The sequence below is a fragment of the Nothobranchius furzeri genome, chromosome 4, assembly GCF_043380555.1.
Source record: "Nothobranchius furzeri strain GRZ-AD chromosome 4, NfurGRZ-RIMD1, whole genome shotgun sequence".
Classification (NCBI taxonomy): domain Eukaryota; kingdom Metazoa; phylum Chordata; class Actinopteri; order Cyprinodontiformes; family Nothobranchiidae; genus Nothobranchius; species Nothobranchius furzeri.
The window spans coordinates 85570588-85586884 of record NC_091744.1 but is presented as its reverse complement, the minus strand read 5'-3'; the positions used below and the strand labels follow the sequence as shown (position 1 = coordinate 85586884).

The window sequence follows — 16297 nt, the reverse complement described above, 5'->3', positions numbered from 1 at the left end:
GATAGTCAGACACTGCTCACACATCTGGAGGCGGTTACTTGGTCCTTGCCACTAATTCAAGGGTTAGGTAAACCTCACGGAACGCTTAATCTTCACACGGCACTCTCCAACCATCACACTCTTCCTCGCTTTTCCTGTTTATAAAAACTCACGCAGCAAGAACATTCCAATCAAACGATTGTCATGAGACCTTCGCTCCTCACTGAGGGCGACGTTATCCTTGATCCCTGAAAGTAGGCAAGTCCTTGCTGTGGTCCAGAGACGCGCATCCGCACGGCGACGTTGTGAGTCTGAAAACCTCCCAGCAAAGAAGAAGTAAATGAAGGGAGGACAGCTGAAAGGGGCCGAGTAGAAGAGGTGGAGAAAAACAAACGAGGATCAGGGAGAACACCGAATCAGCCTCATCCTCTGGGAACCACGACCACCATCATCACACCGCGCACACATTCCTCAGTTCAAGAGAGGAAAATAAGGGATGAAAATAGGCAGACTGGGGAAAGAGTCGGGAAAGGTGGTTGTTTGTAAAGAAAACAGATGTTCGTGGTGGGAGCTGTGAAGTTTTAAAGAAAACGCAGCAAAGGTTGACCTCAGGTGGACAAAAAGAAGAAGAAAGTATCATTTCTAAAGCGCCTCTCAAGATAAAAATCATGAGGCGCTTCACAAAAACAAAATATGTAAAAATATTAAAAAAGCATTTAGAAAATGTTTAAAAGTATATTTAAAATGAGCAAAAATAGACATCAGTAATTAAAAAGTGTTAAGAAAGAGAGAGAGAGTGAACAGGAAAGAGGGAAATCAGTGGATCCTGAGGAAGGTGGAATAGGTGGGGAGAGCAGAATAAAGAGAGAGAGGTGAAGAAGGTCATACAAAAGCCAGCTTGAACAAGTGAGTCTTCAGCTACTTTTTAAAGGAGACCACTGAGTCCACTGATCTCAGGCTCAGGGGGAGAGAGGTCCAGAGTCTGGGGGCCACAGCAGCAGATGATCTGTCACCTTTGACCTTTAGCCTGGTGCTGCACAACCAGTAGGCTTTGATCACTGGACCTCAGGGACCTGCTGGGGGTGTAGGGACTAAGAAGATCACCAATGTAAGATGGTGCTTGTCCATGTAAGGCCCTATAGACCAGAACCAGGATCTTGAAATGAACCCTGAAGTTGACTGGCAGCCAGTGAAGCTGGAGGAGAAGCGGGGTGATGTGGGTGTGTTTGGAGGACTTGGTCAGAAGCCGAGCACAGGCGTTCTGAACCACCTGTAGACGGTTCAGGGAGGTTCTGCTCAGACACGTGAAAAGAGAGTTACAGTAGTCTAAGTGTGAGGAGATGAAGGTGTGGAGAACTGTCTCAAGTTCAGAGCGGGACAGAATGGGACTCAGCTTAGCAACGTTCCTGAGATGGAAGAAGGAAGAGCCAACAAGAGAACTGACATGAGAATCCAGGGTGAGAGCTGGGTCAAAGGTCACGCCAAGATTCCTGACAGAAGGTTTGGTGTGAGAAGCAAGCTGACCAAGAGTCTCTCTGACTTTGGGAACCAGCTTGTCTGGGGCACAGATGAGAATCTCAGTCTTATCTTCATTCAGCTGAAGAAAGCTCCCACCATCCAGGTGTTGATAGAGTCTAAAAAGCAAGCAGCCATTCGGCGTGACTAACACGCTGCTGAGAGACGTTTTAACATCCATGCTGCTTCAGGGGTTTCACACATCACCTCAGAGGGTTACAGCAAACATGACACCATTCTCTAGAGCTGGAAAATCCAAACAGTCCATCTTTTTATTATGTGGAACATGGAAACCAGAAGTTGCAACATCTGTTTAAATGTCAGTGCTTCCTGCTCGCGCGTGGAGGGAGTCGATGGCTTACAAACAGGAAATCAGCCATCAACGAAGTCATTCAACACATCTGAAGTTCTGTCTGCACACGGAGCAGACAGAAACCTACGTTCAACAGAGAACAACAGGCAAACTAAGCGCCTCGCGATTTTTATCCTGAGAGGCGCTTTAGAAATGACATTTTCTTTCTTCTTCTTCAAATCTCAAACGCCTGTCAGTCTACTGGTCTGGGCCCCGTTCGGGCTCCAGAGAGGCCTTCACCACCTAAAGTTTGAAAACAGGGACCTCTGCTGATTAGCAGGACAACTGGAAAAAGCTCGCCACTTCATTTGCTTTGTTTTTTCTTCTGCAGCTGCAAACAGCTGAGCAACAATCTTTTCACCACAGAGACAGAAATGTACAGAATTTGTGCAAAAAGTTTGCACACATCAAGAGCTGCAGGATTTCTTCACATAAACACCAAAACAATCACAACTTCAGTGCTCAGAAAGGAGCACACTAACTACACGGAGCACCTAAGGTAAGAGACGCGGTCCGGCGCTGGAATGAACTGGTTTTTACATTCCTGGCAGGCTGTGATTGGGATCACACCAGCATAGCACCGAATGTGCAAAGTATTCAGCAGCCGAATCGGGGGGCAGACACGCAACTAGCTTCAGTTCTCAGCAAGCAACACATCTAGCTGCTGCTTTAGATATGCCGTTCGGAACGAGGAACGTTCCGTTTGAAATAGTTACTGCGCACTTGCTCTGAACCTCATTTGTGCAAATTTCTGTGCAGCTTTATCTTTTGCTTTCTTTTCGTCAGAAACAGCAGACAGCCGTCTCTGAGGGTGAATAAATCAGACATCAAATTGATAAATGAGACCCCAGGTCTAGTTTTTTAAAACTAGTAAAACATAAAACTTTTCTGAAAATATTTTGCCTTTAATCTTTTTTTTTTTTAGTTCTTTCGTTGACAAAAGTGGGATTTAAAGCAGCTGCGGGGGGAAATGAAGGCCGTGGTTCTGGGTTCTGCTTGCAGAACATTTTGTTCGGGTCAGTGCAGCAAAGCCGAGCTAGCATGAAGCACCTTTAGAGGCTTCCTGGCTCTTCAGGAATGCATTTCCCACCATGATGGCAGATTTCTGGTAAAGAACCAGATGACGCCTGGAGTCAAAGTTCAGTTTTTATGAAAGTCTGTGTCGCTCAACTCATTCGAATGAGCGTGATGATGTCCGTCAGCTGACTACCACAGCCAGCTGTCTAGATGCTGAACACAATAACAGGACTGTTCCAGAATAGCCGTCAGCTCGCCGTAACAGTTCTCTCTCCACGTAGGGAGGAGCCTCTCATTGTTCAGGGCCTGAAGCTTTGGCGTCCCCTCCCGGAGGACGTGGTACAGGCACGGCCACCGACTCTGGATGCGTAGCCTGGTCCTTCTGTCCAGTGTGATGCCGCGCACTATCTTCTTAGCTCGGAGCTCTCGTAGGGCCGGCAGCTTCAGGCAGGAGAAGACCAGGCCCCGGCTGGGCGAGACGTCCAGGAACTCCAGCGACGGCGACTCCAGGGTGTAGGAGATGCCGAGGTTTCTCAGCGGCACCAGCACGTGCAAAGTCAGGGACCTGAGGTTAGGCAGGGATTTGGTCAGCGTCTGCAGCGTCGAGGGCGTCACTAGTTTGAAGACCCAGAAATATTTGAGCTCGAGGATTCGCAGCTGCTGGAACTGGCTGAGAAGTGACACCGACAAATCCGACCAATCAAAATGCAACCTCATCTTGGAGATTCTCGGGCAGCTGTGGGCGAGTTTGCTCAGCAGCTCCTGAAAGCTGGCCACCTGCCGAAGCAGAGAAAAACAAACCGGCGGTGAGAAGTTTCGTTTTGTCGTGCGTTTGGAGGCTTTTACCTGGATCCTGAAAAGCAGTTACGCGACAAAAGCGGTTGTTGGGTTGTGTGAATAAAGACTCAAACATGTAACACCCGATATTTGATAGTGTAACACTGTAGGATTTTATTCCCATTGAAAAAGTACCTGATCCATTTTGGTGACGCTGTCCTGGTGTGAACTGGAGCTGGAGTGGACCCTGAGGTTGAGCGGTTCAAACAGAGTGAAGGTCCAGTTGAGATCCAGATGACTGAGGTCTCTGCAGTGGACGTTATCTAGCAGGTGGCTCAGCAGCTCGCTCCACTTGTTACAGCGATCCCCCAGGTCGAAGCTGGCTTTCAGCGTCAGCAGACTGGCTCGGCGGGAGATCAGGTGGTGTGTGTAGTGATGGACCCAGGACTTCCACCTCTCAAACTCACGGTTAGAAACCAGCAGCCCCTCCTGGCCAAGATGAAAGACGCCACGACGAGAGTAATCTGCTACCCGCCACAGCTTCCACGACCGAACAAGACAGCTCCAGCTGAGGCAAACCAGAGCGCAGCTGCATTTGTCCACCTCGTTCAGGAAGGACAGGACGTGCAGCTGGCACTCCACCGGCAGAGAGTTAAACGGGAAGTAGTCGTCGGCTGCTTTCCGCCGGCTGCTCACCGGGACTAGAGGCCGTTTCTGTGGCGACATATCGAATGACGATGAAATGCTTCTGGTCACTGGTGGAACTCAGAATCTCCACCGGGAGGTCTTGTGATCTAGCTTTTCCATAAAGATTTCTGCCCTGAAAAACCATAAAGATAAAAGAATAAACAGAATGAAACCTGTTTTGTCTCTACTTTATAGCTGCGTAAGCAAACATGATTTACACTGAGTTCAGATAGAAACTCATAAATCCTTCAGCAAGTGAAAGAAAAACGGACTCCAGTTCCTGTTCAGAGCTCAGTTAAATGCTTCTTCTGCATTAAACTTGTTTTTACTATCATCTAATACAAGAGGCCTGCCTTCATCAACTTTCATCCACCTGGATTTGATCCCTACCTTCCAAAATGACTGACTGCAGACAAATAGACTTGAGTTCAGTTAGATTAGTGAAAAGTCCAAAGTGGAAATTTCCAACCAGCTCACATGACTCAAACTCAGCATCAAGGCCAAAAAGAGCCTTAAATGTGAGACTGTAAAGCCCTTTGCATTAAGCAGGATTTCACCTCGTTGAGTAATGCGGGTTAATTACGCATTCCCTCTCTGGAAAAAAAGATCCTTTGTGTCTGAGCTGATAACTGTAAAAATACACAAAACAACAACAACAAAAACACAGATCAGTCTTCACTTCTAACGTGCATCGGTGAGATGTGACTACCCATGACCCTGTCATCAGTCTGCCTTGGTCTTCTGCAAAATCTGTGTTGGGATCCAGCATCTAACATCACATTTATCACAGTTCATCAAATCCTGATGTTGACAACTTCTTCTGCATCCCACATCTTACAATCATTTCCCTTCGTTAACCATTAAAAATACAATCTACCGTAGAAAGTATATATTTGGAATGCACACCTTTATACACTGAAAAGTTACGGTTTAGGTCAAACCTGCAGCTTCAAACTGATCTTTTCCGTTATGTTCCTCTCCAACCTATTTACTTCCCAGTTAGGGTCGGGAAAACATGCACGAATTTTATAATTATGTCCATTAAAGATGTGCGTGTAGGTTATATCATTGTTTTCTGATAAAATAAATAAATAAATAATAAGTATTTGGTTACCTTCAATCGGAAAATCCCCCGTCTTCCTCAGTTTAATAGCTAGCCTGCTAACAATAAAATAATCATATGAGTGAAGCTAATTACAATACAGATTTAACGATCATGAAGAAAATTGTGCGTGAACGACTTAATTAGTAACTGCAAAAAAAAAAAAAAATAAAAACAAGGTTTAAAAGAAATCCTAAAGAAGAGCTTTGAGTAACTAGGCCGGCTAGTTAGCTTCTAACAGCTGAGTTTTGTTGTGGCTTTTGGACCATTACGTCATCAACAAGCGCCAATCCTTAAAGACGCACTTGCTCTGGAAACTCATTTCTGTGATTGTAACGAGAATTCTGGTGGAAATAATGTAATTTAGATGTTAGTTTAATTTTTTTAAACCGTATTGTAGTTCTTAATTTGTAAAAACTGTCATTTGGAATTTTACATCAAATTAAAATCCATTGCTATGTAACGTGCTAGGCTAGAGCTCCCTTTAGTGGGCGTTTTAAGACAGTGCACCGCTAAAAGTGAGCTTTCTTTGTTGCAAAGTAGTTATTTTTTTATTTTATTTTATTACTTTTTTTTTTCTTTTTTTTTTGCCTTGCCTGGAATTTTATGCAGGGACTGAAAGTGACAGTATTTCTTCATTTTGGTTTAATTTTTCTGATACTCAGAATGACAAAGAAACGTTTGTGAAAAGGTAATAATTTAGTCCTTCTGCTGTTGAAAGATTAAAGATTGATCTCCTAAATTGAAAATGTTTCCTGACACTTCGGTTTTCATTAGTTGGATATAGCAGTCATAAATTAAATGTTTCTGCAGCCAGTTAAAGTTTTTTGGACTACAACATTGTGTGGAATTTAACAAGCATAATTTGTTTTTTCAATCTATTGCGCTCTTAATTTTTTTCTTTTGTGTACGGGAATATTGAACTGCTGACTGTTTTACTCGTCTTGGCTCGTTGTAGAAACGAAAAATACACCCTCACAGATCACATTTATCTCACAAGATATAGTTTAAAAAACAAGGAACGATCATTTGGTTTGATGATACACATTTTGTTAGAAAAAAAACTATTCTAAAATATATAACTGAAAGAATAACAGTTGAAAACGCAATGAGTGATAAATAATACTTCATTTTATTTGTTGCTCTTGTGCAGCTATCCGTGCACATTATATATATATATATATATATATATATATATATATATATATATATATATATATATATATATATATATATATATATATATATATATATATATATATATATATGCTACGTGACCGACGAGCCAGACTGATGCTCCGTGCACATAATATATAATAATATATATATAAATCTGTGAGTTGCAGGACTCGTTAGAAGCTACGTGACCGACGAGCCAGACTGATGCTCCCTATACATAATATATAATAATATATATATAAATCTGTGAGTTGCAGGACTCGTTAGAAGCTACGTGACCGACGAGCCAGAAATGTGACTGATGGTGCGTTCAATGAACATCAGAAAGTCAGAAAGTTTGACTTTCTACAAGTAAACAAATGATTAAAACATAAAAATATTTTGAGTACCACATACCCTTCATTTAATTTTCCAATATGTTGGAGCGGATTCTTAGGTTGTTTCAAAATGTATGAAAAACCACATTACCGCTTCTGATTAGAGATTTAATTTGAAATTGTATAACTTTAAGTTTTTTGTTAGGTTTTCCCATGAGTTGCACTATGAATTCTTGCAGATAGTTTGAGAACAGTTCTGTCTGTCTTTTATTTTTACCACTACCACATGACGTGATTTAGAATAGAATAGAATAAAATAGAATAGACTTTATTAATCCCAGTGGGAAAATTCCCTGATCCAGGCAGCACATACACTTAGGGAAAATAACACAGGTGATTACACAAAGGCAGTAGGCTATTTTTGTAACCTTCACCAATCAAAACAATAAATAAAATTTGAAAATTGAGTTTCCAAAAACAACAATAAATAAAAAAAACAGCATAACAGCTAACAAATGTGCACATACACTGAATAGGGCACTGATATAATGCCAGTACCAGTTCAACTGTGGAGTTATACACTCTTCCTGCAGAGGGGACCTACGGCATCGTCCTGTTTTACATGACACTATTTTGTTTGCAGTTAGTGTTTCATGTCGTTATTTAAGGCTGAATAGGTTATTGATGTTTTGAATATTCATAAAAGCTATGTACAGTGTGACAGCAGTAGCTCATCAGGTAGACCGGGTTGTCCAGTAATCGGAAGGTTGAAGGTTCAATCTCAGCTGCAACCAGAGAATGCTGCTGTTGTGTCCTTGGGCAAGACATTTAACCCAGCTTGCTTGCTGGTGGAGGTTGTTGGGGCATGTTGTGTGATATGTGGCGGAAACCGGAGGAAACCCACGCATGCATGGGGAGAACATGCAACTCCACGCAGAAAAGCCACAGCCGAGTTTCAAACCTGCAACCTTCTTGTGGCGAGGCAACAGTGCTAACAACTGCGCCACCCACGATATGTCCGTTTATCATTTAAAATAACTTAAAACTGTTATTTGTTTTTGTATCTTCATTTAATTTCAGCGCTTCACAGGAAAAAGAAGTTCACAGTTTGCCAATTCGTTAAACAGTTTATACATAAATGTCGATTTTTTAAGACCAAACCATCACTAGCCTATTGGAAAAATGACTTAAAATTATTAGTTAAATCTTTAAATTTAGTTAAAAAGAAAAAGGCTGGTTTTTTTATTTCCTTTGTAGAAGATTTTGAGTTAGTAAGTTAATAATCTGTTAATTAGATGACCCCAGCTTTAGATTTTCTTTTTGTATTGTTTTCTTTTTCATATACGTGAAAATGTTGAATATGCATGTAATGATTATCTTTTGAATATATAATGTAAGGTGCATTTTGTTTGTATGTTACCTTTTATAATAAAAAAAAAAAAAAAAAAAAAAAAAGTTTGCCAATTCGCCATTCCCTCTAAATGTCCGAACGTCCCTGAAGGCACCACCCAGGTTGTTGCGGTTCGGCACCGTTTTGTTCTCTATTAGCCAATCAGCGGCGAGAGAGGGCGTGGCCATCCCCCCTAACTCCCGCCCACCTCACTAATATTCTGCGCATCTGCTAACCTCGATTCATTCTCTGCTGTTAGCGGATTTCGTACGACGTTCGTCTGTTTTTTGCGTTCGATATCAGCCTAAAACGACACTCCCTCCTCTTCTTGAAGCAGAAATAAAGAAACAACCGATTCTTCATTAACCTGCTTTTATATCCGAAAGAAGAATTACATTTATCCTGCGACCCAAACGCGGGGACTGCGTTTTCTGCTTTGTTAAAATTATCTTTGAAGAAAAAAAAAATGAAAACCAAATTCATCAACGGGGTCTCCTCTTCCCCCTCCATGTCTCTGGGTCTCCTGGTGACCGAGAACGTCCTGCAGGTCCAGCCCGACACGCAGGAGGTCTGCAAGGAGCTGGTCCGCCCAGACCAGCCCGACCTGGACACACGGCGCAAGGCGTATCTGTGGTGCAGGGAGTTCCTGCACGGAGCCTGGAAAAACCTGGCCGAGGAGGATTTCCAGATCACCATTATAAGGTCAGAACGAGTCAGTCTGCACCGTTATTTCCGCATCAGATGAGGTCATACTTAAACACTGAGCCAGAGGAACCAGGATGACGTTAAGACTCCTGAAAATACTGAAAATGGCACCAGTCACGTGTCTGAATGCATCAGAGAGGTTTTGGGGTGTTTGTTGTAGTTAATTAATCAGTTTAAATGTAATTATTATGAATATAATGTCTAGATTAAGCAGATGCCCCTCACAGGGAGTATTGTGGTTTTATTAGACACAGAGCTACCTTGTTAACATTGTTTTATTTCATTAGGCCTAATTCAGTTTTGTTGATGAGGTCAGACTAATTTGAAATACCGAATAATAATAATAATAATAATAATATCAGCAGTGATCTGCTTTGCTTGTAGCTGTGACACCAGCATTTCCCCACTGAGATACGTAAGGGGTTAAAACAATTATAATATTACACCAAATCAGCATATTTGTTTCAGGAGGACACTCACAGACGATGCACCACTCTTTTATAGTAAGAGAATAGCTGCTCTACTAACAGCTGTTTTATTTTCTGGATTTTATGTTAATTCAGCTTAGAAGCTAAAACCACAATATTCATTCAGTTTATTAAAAGCAGCACACACGAGACCAGAACCTGCTTCGAGTCCACCTCAGAACCATAAGAAAGCAAAAACCTGAGCACCGTGTAAGGGTTGTGTCTACTTTGTCTTCCAGGGGTGGTCTGAGCAACAAGCTGTTCCTGTGCAGCCTCCCCGACAGCCTGGCCTCTGTCGGGGACGAGCCGAGGAGCGTCCTGCTGCGCCTCTATGGGGCCATCCTGCAGGTGGGACTTGTTTCACCCCACAGACATGCAGACGCAAGTAGACCAGACACCTGGAGAGTAGCTCTCCCTCAGAGATGTTTAGTCTGTTATCATTAGCTTTAGGGCTGCACAATATATCGTAAATATATCGTTATCGCGATATCAGCATGCGCAATATGCATATCGCAAACAACAGATAAATATCGCTGAAATGTTTGCTACTCATGATGCGTTCTGTCAATCAAACGGAAGCATGATGTTTTTTTTAACAAATCAAATAGAGCTCTTCACCCATTTGGCCAATCGGGTGGGTTCTCATAGGTTAGACGCCCGCCCCCAAGGCAGACGGCACTTAATTTTGATGGTTAGCAAACAGCTGAGCTAGCTTTGTTCTGCTCTTTCTGCTGATTCTGCTTTTCCCGGGATCCACTGATTACCTCTTCTTGTTCATTGTTTTTTTCCCCTTTCCTCACGTCATTTGCTTTTCTCATTTTTATGATTTTTTTAGTCATTTTTTAATGTTTTTGATTATTTTTGTCCCTGCGTTAAAGAGCAAGTCACCCCCAAATCAACTATTTTTTCTGATAAACTATATAAATGTGTGTCTAATCGTGCTGCAGACACGTGTCGTCAACAGTTTTGCACTTTAGTGCATCTTAGTTAAAATTTAAATTTTCAGTGTTGTGCCGTTGTCAGGTAAAAACTCTGCACTGCATTAGAATTTAAATCTGCCATCGCTATTGGCTAAGAGGTACCCTAGAACGTTAGCTGGTACCATATGATGTCACAATGTCGTTGTGAGCCTGTGTGTGTGTATTTGTTAGCGGCTCCGCCCTCTCGGTCTGCTAGGCAACAGCATTTGTTGCATTTTTCAAACATGAAGTGGGAGCGAAGTAATACTCTGGTAGGGGGTGACTTGCTCTTTAAATTTATCGCAAGTAATATCGTCATCGCAATTTTAATCACTGTTATCGCATATCGCAGGTTTTCCTAATATTGGGCAGCCCTAATTAGCTTTAAAACACACACACACACACACACACACACACACACACACACACACACACACACACACACACACACACAAAACAGAAATAAACACGTCAAACAGATCTTATTTAAAGTAAAACTTTCAGACCGTTTGGCTAACAGGGGTCAGGGGTCAGTGTGATGTGTCAGTTTCACCGTCAGAGGTTGTGTGTGCGCCTGCAGTCCATATGCTTATGTTAGAGTATACATGCATGTGTAGTTATGCCTTCACGTGTGTGTGTGCGTGCGTGTGTGTGTGTGTTAGCCCGTTGTTGTACGTAGTGATGTACCCCCATGGCTGTACATGCATGTGTTCTTTGCCGTAGGCCTCCCAAAGGAGCGTGCCTTGGGCGCTCTTGTTCCCAGGTGAACCCACCCAAAACCACGGTACAGTATGAGATCTCTGAAGTCTCAGCCTAACTCAAAGATGTAACACACACTCATCTAGAAAAAGGCCAGGAAGACACAGAGTGGGAAAAAAACTACATAAATCTGAACCGTTTTGTAGTTTTTAGTTGTTAAGAAGTCTGCTTTTCTATCTTTAAAGCTGAAATCCGGAGTATTTCCTGAGGACGCCATCTAGAAGTGGAAACAACGTATTGCACCTTTAAGCCTCTCCCCCAACTTCTGTGATTACAGCTAGAAGCAAAATCTCTCGTTTGTGAATGCTCTAGTCCAGCGGTGCCCAATCCTGGTCCTGGAGGGCCGCTATCCAGCAGGTTTAGTGGTTTCTCTGCTCCAACACACTAGATTCAGTGGTTGAAGCACCTGTGCAGCAGCTCATCAGGCTCTGCAGAAGCCTGCTAATCACCTGCTGACTGAAATCAGGTGTGTTGAAGCAGGTTAAAACTAGGGATGGGTACCGAATTCGGTACTTTTTAAGGTACCGACCGAATTCCATAGTACCGACCGAGCACCGATTCACGTCATTTCAAACGGTGCCTCGTTTCGGTACCCATCCTTCATAACGAGAACTTGCCTAGACAGCTGCGCATGCGCAAGAGCGTTATGTCGTCGGTCGCTGCGAGTGAGTTGTAAACAGAGCAGCATGGTAGAAAGAACGCGCTCTAAAGTTTGGCTTCACTTTACTAAATGCGACGGGTGATTGGGTGAAGATGAAACCAGTGACAACGATCTAAGTGTGAGGCATCATCGTTTTAATCTGCTCCAGCAGCTAAATAAACTGTTAAAGATAACGTTAGCTTGATATGTTAGCTTCCATTGTTATCAGCTAATGGTGCGTTCGCTTTCTCCTTGGAAATCCTAACTTCCCAGTAGGAAAAATCAAATGAAAAAGGACGGCAAAAGGAATGAAGATACACAGTAAATTTAGTTCACAGTAAAGATGTTTGCTTCAGTTTAATTATCAGCTAATAAAACTACAAGGACGATGTTAAAATACAAACAGTTGTATGTTATTTATCGTGATATTTATCAAATATTGTTATATATTGAGAAAAATATATATTTAATTATAAAAGAGAATTAAAATAATAAACACTCAAAAGTATCGAAAATTGGTACCGTTAAGTACCGGTATCGATTCCTAGGTACTGGGAATTAGTACCGAATCGATTCAAATGTCAAAGGTACCCATCCCTAGTTAAAACTAAAACCCGCTGGATCCCGAGCCTCCAGGACCAGGATTGGGCACCCCTGCACAACAAAGCTGAATCACCTTGTTTTCCTCCTTTTCTGCAGTTTGCTTGTATTTATTTGTATTTTAAAGACTTTCTTGTCCATGAGGACTCTCCAACTCCACATCAGTCCAGGTGCTTCTGCAAACGCGTACGTGAGCGGATGTCTAATGCTTTCGGCTAAAGCTGACTGACGTTCAGTTAAAATTGTACGGAGCTCTAGGGGACGAGGGAGCGGGCTTAGCAGAAAAAGACGTATTCGCCTGATTACATCACAGTAAAGGGTCACACTATCACTTTTACAGATTTCTAAAAACATATAATTTCCAAAAAGAGGGAAACTCCGGATTGTAGCTTTAAGCAGTAGAAAAAAAACCCCAAGATCAACGAAACGGCAACACGAGTCGTCAGGCTTCTCATTTCTTCTCTTTCACTTCTTTCCTGGAAGCCCGACGTGGCGGCCGAGTCCAGAGTTCACAACTCCAGGCTCATCCTGTCGCGTTGCTACTTGTGACAAAACCCCTCCAAAGATAACGTTTTGGCAGCGGCGGGATGAATTTTAAACGATAAGAAGCTAAAGTTCAAGGGTCGCGTGACGTCAGCGGGCGACGTCCTCATCTCCAGTTCACCGTTTGTAGGAAACGCCGTGAACAGAACCCGCCGGCTGCCCCTCAGCCCTCCTGTTTAAATACCCCATGCATGCATTCACCTGACGAGACGTCCTATTAACTCGGACTTGTGGAATCGGTAATGGGTGTGTAAACAGGCTTTTATTGCTCAGGATGTTTGAGTGAGCCAGATCGGCGTGTCCTTCTCCAAGGTTACTGCAGCCGTCTCTCAGGAGGAGTTAACGATGTTTCATCAGAACGCCAACACGATTAAGAAAGCCGTCCGAGAGCACGGCGGCTGATGATTAACCGAGCTGGAGGCAGGGCTCCTCAGTGATGAAGATATGTGATTTATTTACATAGAAACATCTGGTGTCGGGTTTCTTTGTGTGGCGTTAGGTAGGAACCAGAGGAGCCGAGCAGTCTTCTGAGTCGACGTGCGCTTCATCTCCTACTGTACTGTTGGCTCTGAGAGCATGTTTGGATTTTGGTGATGATGCTCATGCATGGCTTCGTATTTATTCATGGATAGTTCTTTCCTCTCTCTCTTGTTGATAGATGTCCTGTAATAAAGGGGATTCCCGACAGTCAAACAAAGAAAATGACTTCCAAGTAAGTAACTGATGATGGTGCTGTCCTACTGCAGTTTGTTTCTCACACCTGATGGATGAACGCCACCTGTTGATCCACGACGATCCGCTTGGTCTTCTGGTCACATGGTGTAGAGCAACGGCGGGTCCAACTCTGGTCCCTGAGGACTCCGGTCCAGCACGTTTTAGTTGTTTTTACCTGCAGAAGCCTGAATAAAACCAGGTGTGCTGAAGCAGAACCACTTTAAATCACCCAGGGGGTGGCCCTCGAGGACTAGGTCTGGACATTAGAGGTGCTGAAAAAAATCTATTCAAGTCTGAATCGGGATTCTTATTTATAAAGATTCAGAATCGATTCACAAAGGTTCAGAATCGATTCCAAGAACTCAAATGTTTGGCACGTTACAGGTTTGAGATGCACTTTTTTGGTCTTTGTTAGGAGAGTCAGTACTCCGATTACTTTTGTGGTCCCATAAATTGAGATGATTTATGTTTGAATCTGCTGATAAGAGGGCACTTGAATGTCATTTTTTCCATACTCAGAAATATGAGATATTCTCATATTTACTTTCTAAGTTGATAAATGAGTACTCAGGATTACTCATGTAACTTGTTTCCACACATACTTGAAAAGTATTTGCCCGTATTACTTTCAAAGCTACTGTTAGGTAACTACAGATGTGTTATATTTTACAAGGTAAGCAAAAATAAATGCTGCCTCTTGGTAAAAAGATTGTTTCTGTTTACAGTTTTAGAATCACTTTATTTTACATTGTAAATCTGCATTTTTGGAGCATGACCAGTTTAAAGTCAAATAAAAATGTCCCATAGCTTTAACTGACTTGTACAACAAAGTAGTTCATCCTGGAGCTGACACTCTTTGTTAATACTGATTGTGAATCGATTTAAATTGAGAATCGATTCTGAATCGAATCGGCACCCCGAGAATCGGAATCGAATCAAATCGTGAGTTGCTCTAAGATTCACATCCCTACTGGACACCACCGGCGTAGCGGGAATTTAGGGAAACTCGCACAGAAAAGCTGCAGACCAACTGATTCTGCAAAAGCTGGGGAATGTTTTGGACCTATGTCTTTCTGTTTGTCCCTTTTCTTTTATGTTTATCCTTAAAGAGCAAGTCACCCCCAAGTCAACCTTTTTTTCTTCTGACAAACTTTATAAATGCGTGCCTAATCGTGCTGCAGACACGTGTAGTCAGTAGTTTTGCACTTTAGTAGCCTAGTGAACTAGACCAAATTCTTGCTTTGCAAAGTTTGGTCTAGGCACGCTCCATTGGAACCTCTGCAGCTCCTACCAGGACTCTGGCTAGCCAATCACAGCTCTCTAGAGGGGTTTCAAACACATAAAGAGCTGTGATCGGTCCATAATGGTGGGCCAATCATAGTGCTCTATCTGCTTAGTGAACAAATCAGAGCTTTATCCACTTTGTGGGCCAATCAGGGCACTCTATATGCCTGGTGGGTGGGATGATGCAGCAGAGTGAAACAAGAGTATGTCACATTCATTGTCCAGTGGAATGTGGAGATCATTTGAAAGACAACGGTAGAACCCGCCCCACAACCGAGAGCCGTCAATGGAGCGTGGCCAGACTAAATAATACATTTATTTAGTCTGGCTTGCCAGGCTAGCACTTTAGTGCATTTTAGTTCAAATTTAAAATTTCTACCTAAAACTGTCAGTGTTGTGCCGTTGTCAGGTAAAATGGCAAAGTCTGGCAACGCTCCATTGACGGCTCTCGGTTGTGGGGCGGGTTCTACCGTTGTCTTTCAAATGATCTCCGCATTCCACTGGACAATGAATGTGACATACTCACCGCAACAGCCATCGGTAAATGAGGTGGTCCGCAGTTGAAAAAGGAGAAAACACATCATTTTTTTCTTTAAAAAAAAAAAAGGCTCTTAAATACATCTATCTGCTCCTGATTCTAATGGAGCCCAAGTTCTAATAGTCCAACATGGATGTAAAAGCCGTTTCAAACGAGCTGTCGCCATCTTGTTTCACTGTTGCATCATCCCACCCACCAGGCATATAGAGTGCCCTGATTGGCCTGCAAAGCGGATAAAGCTCTGTGATTTGTTCACTAAGCAGATAGAGCACTATGATTGGCCCACCATTAGGGACCAATCACAGCTCTTTTGAAACCCCTCTTGAGAGCTGTGATTGGCCAGCCAGAGTCCTGGTAGGGGCTGCAGAGGTTCCAGTGGCGCGTTCCTGGACCAAACTTTGCAAAGCAAGAATGTGGTCTAGTTCACTAGGCTATAAAAACTCTGCACTGCATTTGAATTTAAATCTGCCATCGCTATTGGCTAAGAGGTACCCTAGAACGTTAGGTGGTACCATATGATGTCACAATGTCGTTGTGAGCCTGTGTGTGTGTGTATTTGTTAGCGGCTCCGCCCTCTCGGTCTGCTAGGCAACAGCATTTGTTGCATTTTTCAAACAGGAAGTGGGAGCGGAGTAACACTCTGGTAGGGGGTGACTTGCTCTTTAAACAATAAAGTTCTGCATAATTTCCGGGCACAAAAATGTCATTAAACAAAAACGTTTCTCACTTCAAAATAAAAGCACCCATATTTTACCTTCTCATTCTAAAATTCA

At 42.8% G+C, this 16297-nt stretch overlaps 2 protein-coding genes across 3 annotated transcripts in view; one reads left to right on the top strand and one right to left on the bottom strand.

Moving 5' to 3' along the window:
* Window positions 1-2855: 2855 nt before the first annotated feature.
* si:dkey-12e7.1 (uncharacterized) lies at window positions 2856-5580 on the bottom strand. Its single transcript, XM_015965294.3, has 3 exons — window positions 5442-5580; window positions 3836-4460; window positions 2856-3640 (listed from the first exon to the last, which is right to left on the bottom strand). Exons 2-3 carry the CDS (start codon window positions 4364-4366, stop codon window positions 3053-3055), a joined length of 1119 nt encoding a protein of 372 aa, XP_015820780.1. The 5' UTR covers window positions 4367-4460; window positions 5442-5580; the 3' UTR covers window positions 2856-3052.
* A 2824-nt stretch (window positions 5581-8404) lies between these two features.
* Window positions 8405-16297, top strand: part of chka (choline kinase alpha) — a 30319-nt gene continuing 22426 nt past the window's right edge. The window contains exons 1-3 of one of the 2 annotated variants that reach the window (XM_015965292.3): window positions 8405-9017; window positions 9727-9835; window positions 13647-13700. In XM_015965292.3, the coding sequence (XP_015820778.1) occupies window positions 8782-9017; window positions 9727-9835; window positions 13647-13700 (399 nt within the window). In that variant the 5' untranslated portion in view covers window positions 8405-8781. The remainder of the gene's footprint in view (window positions 9018-9726; window positions 9836-13646; window positions 13701-16297) is intronic. The other variant, XM_015965293.3, reaches the window with a different exon arrangement.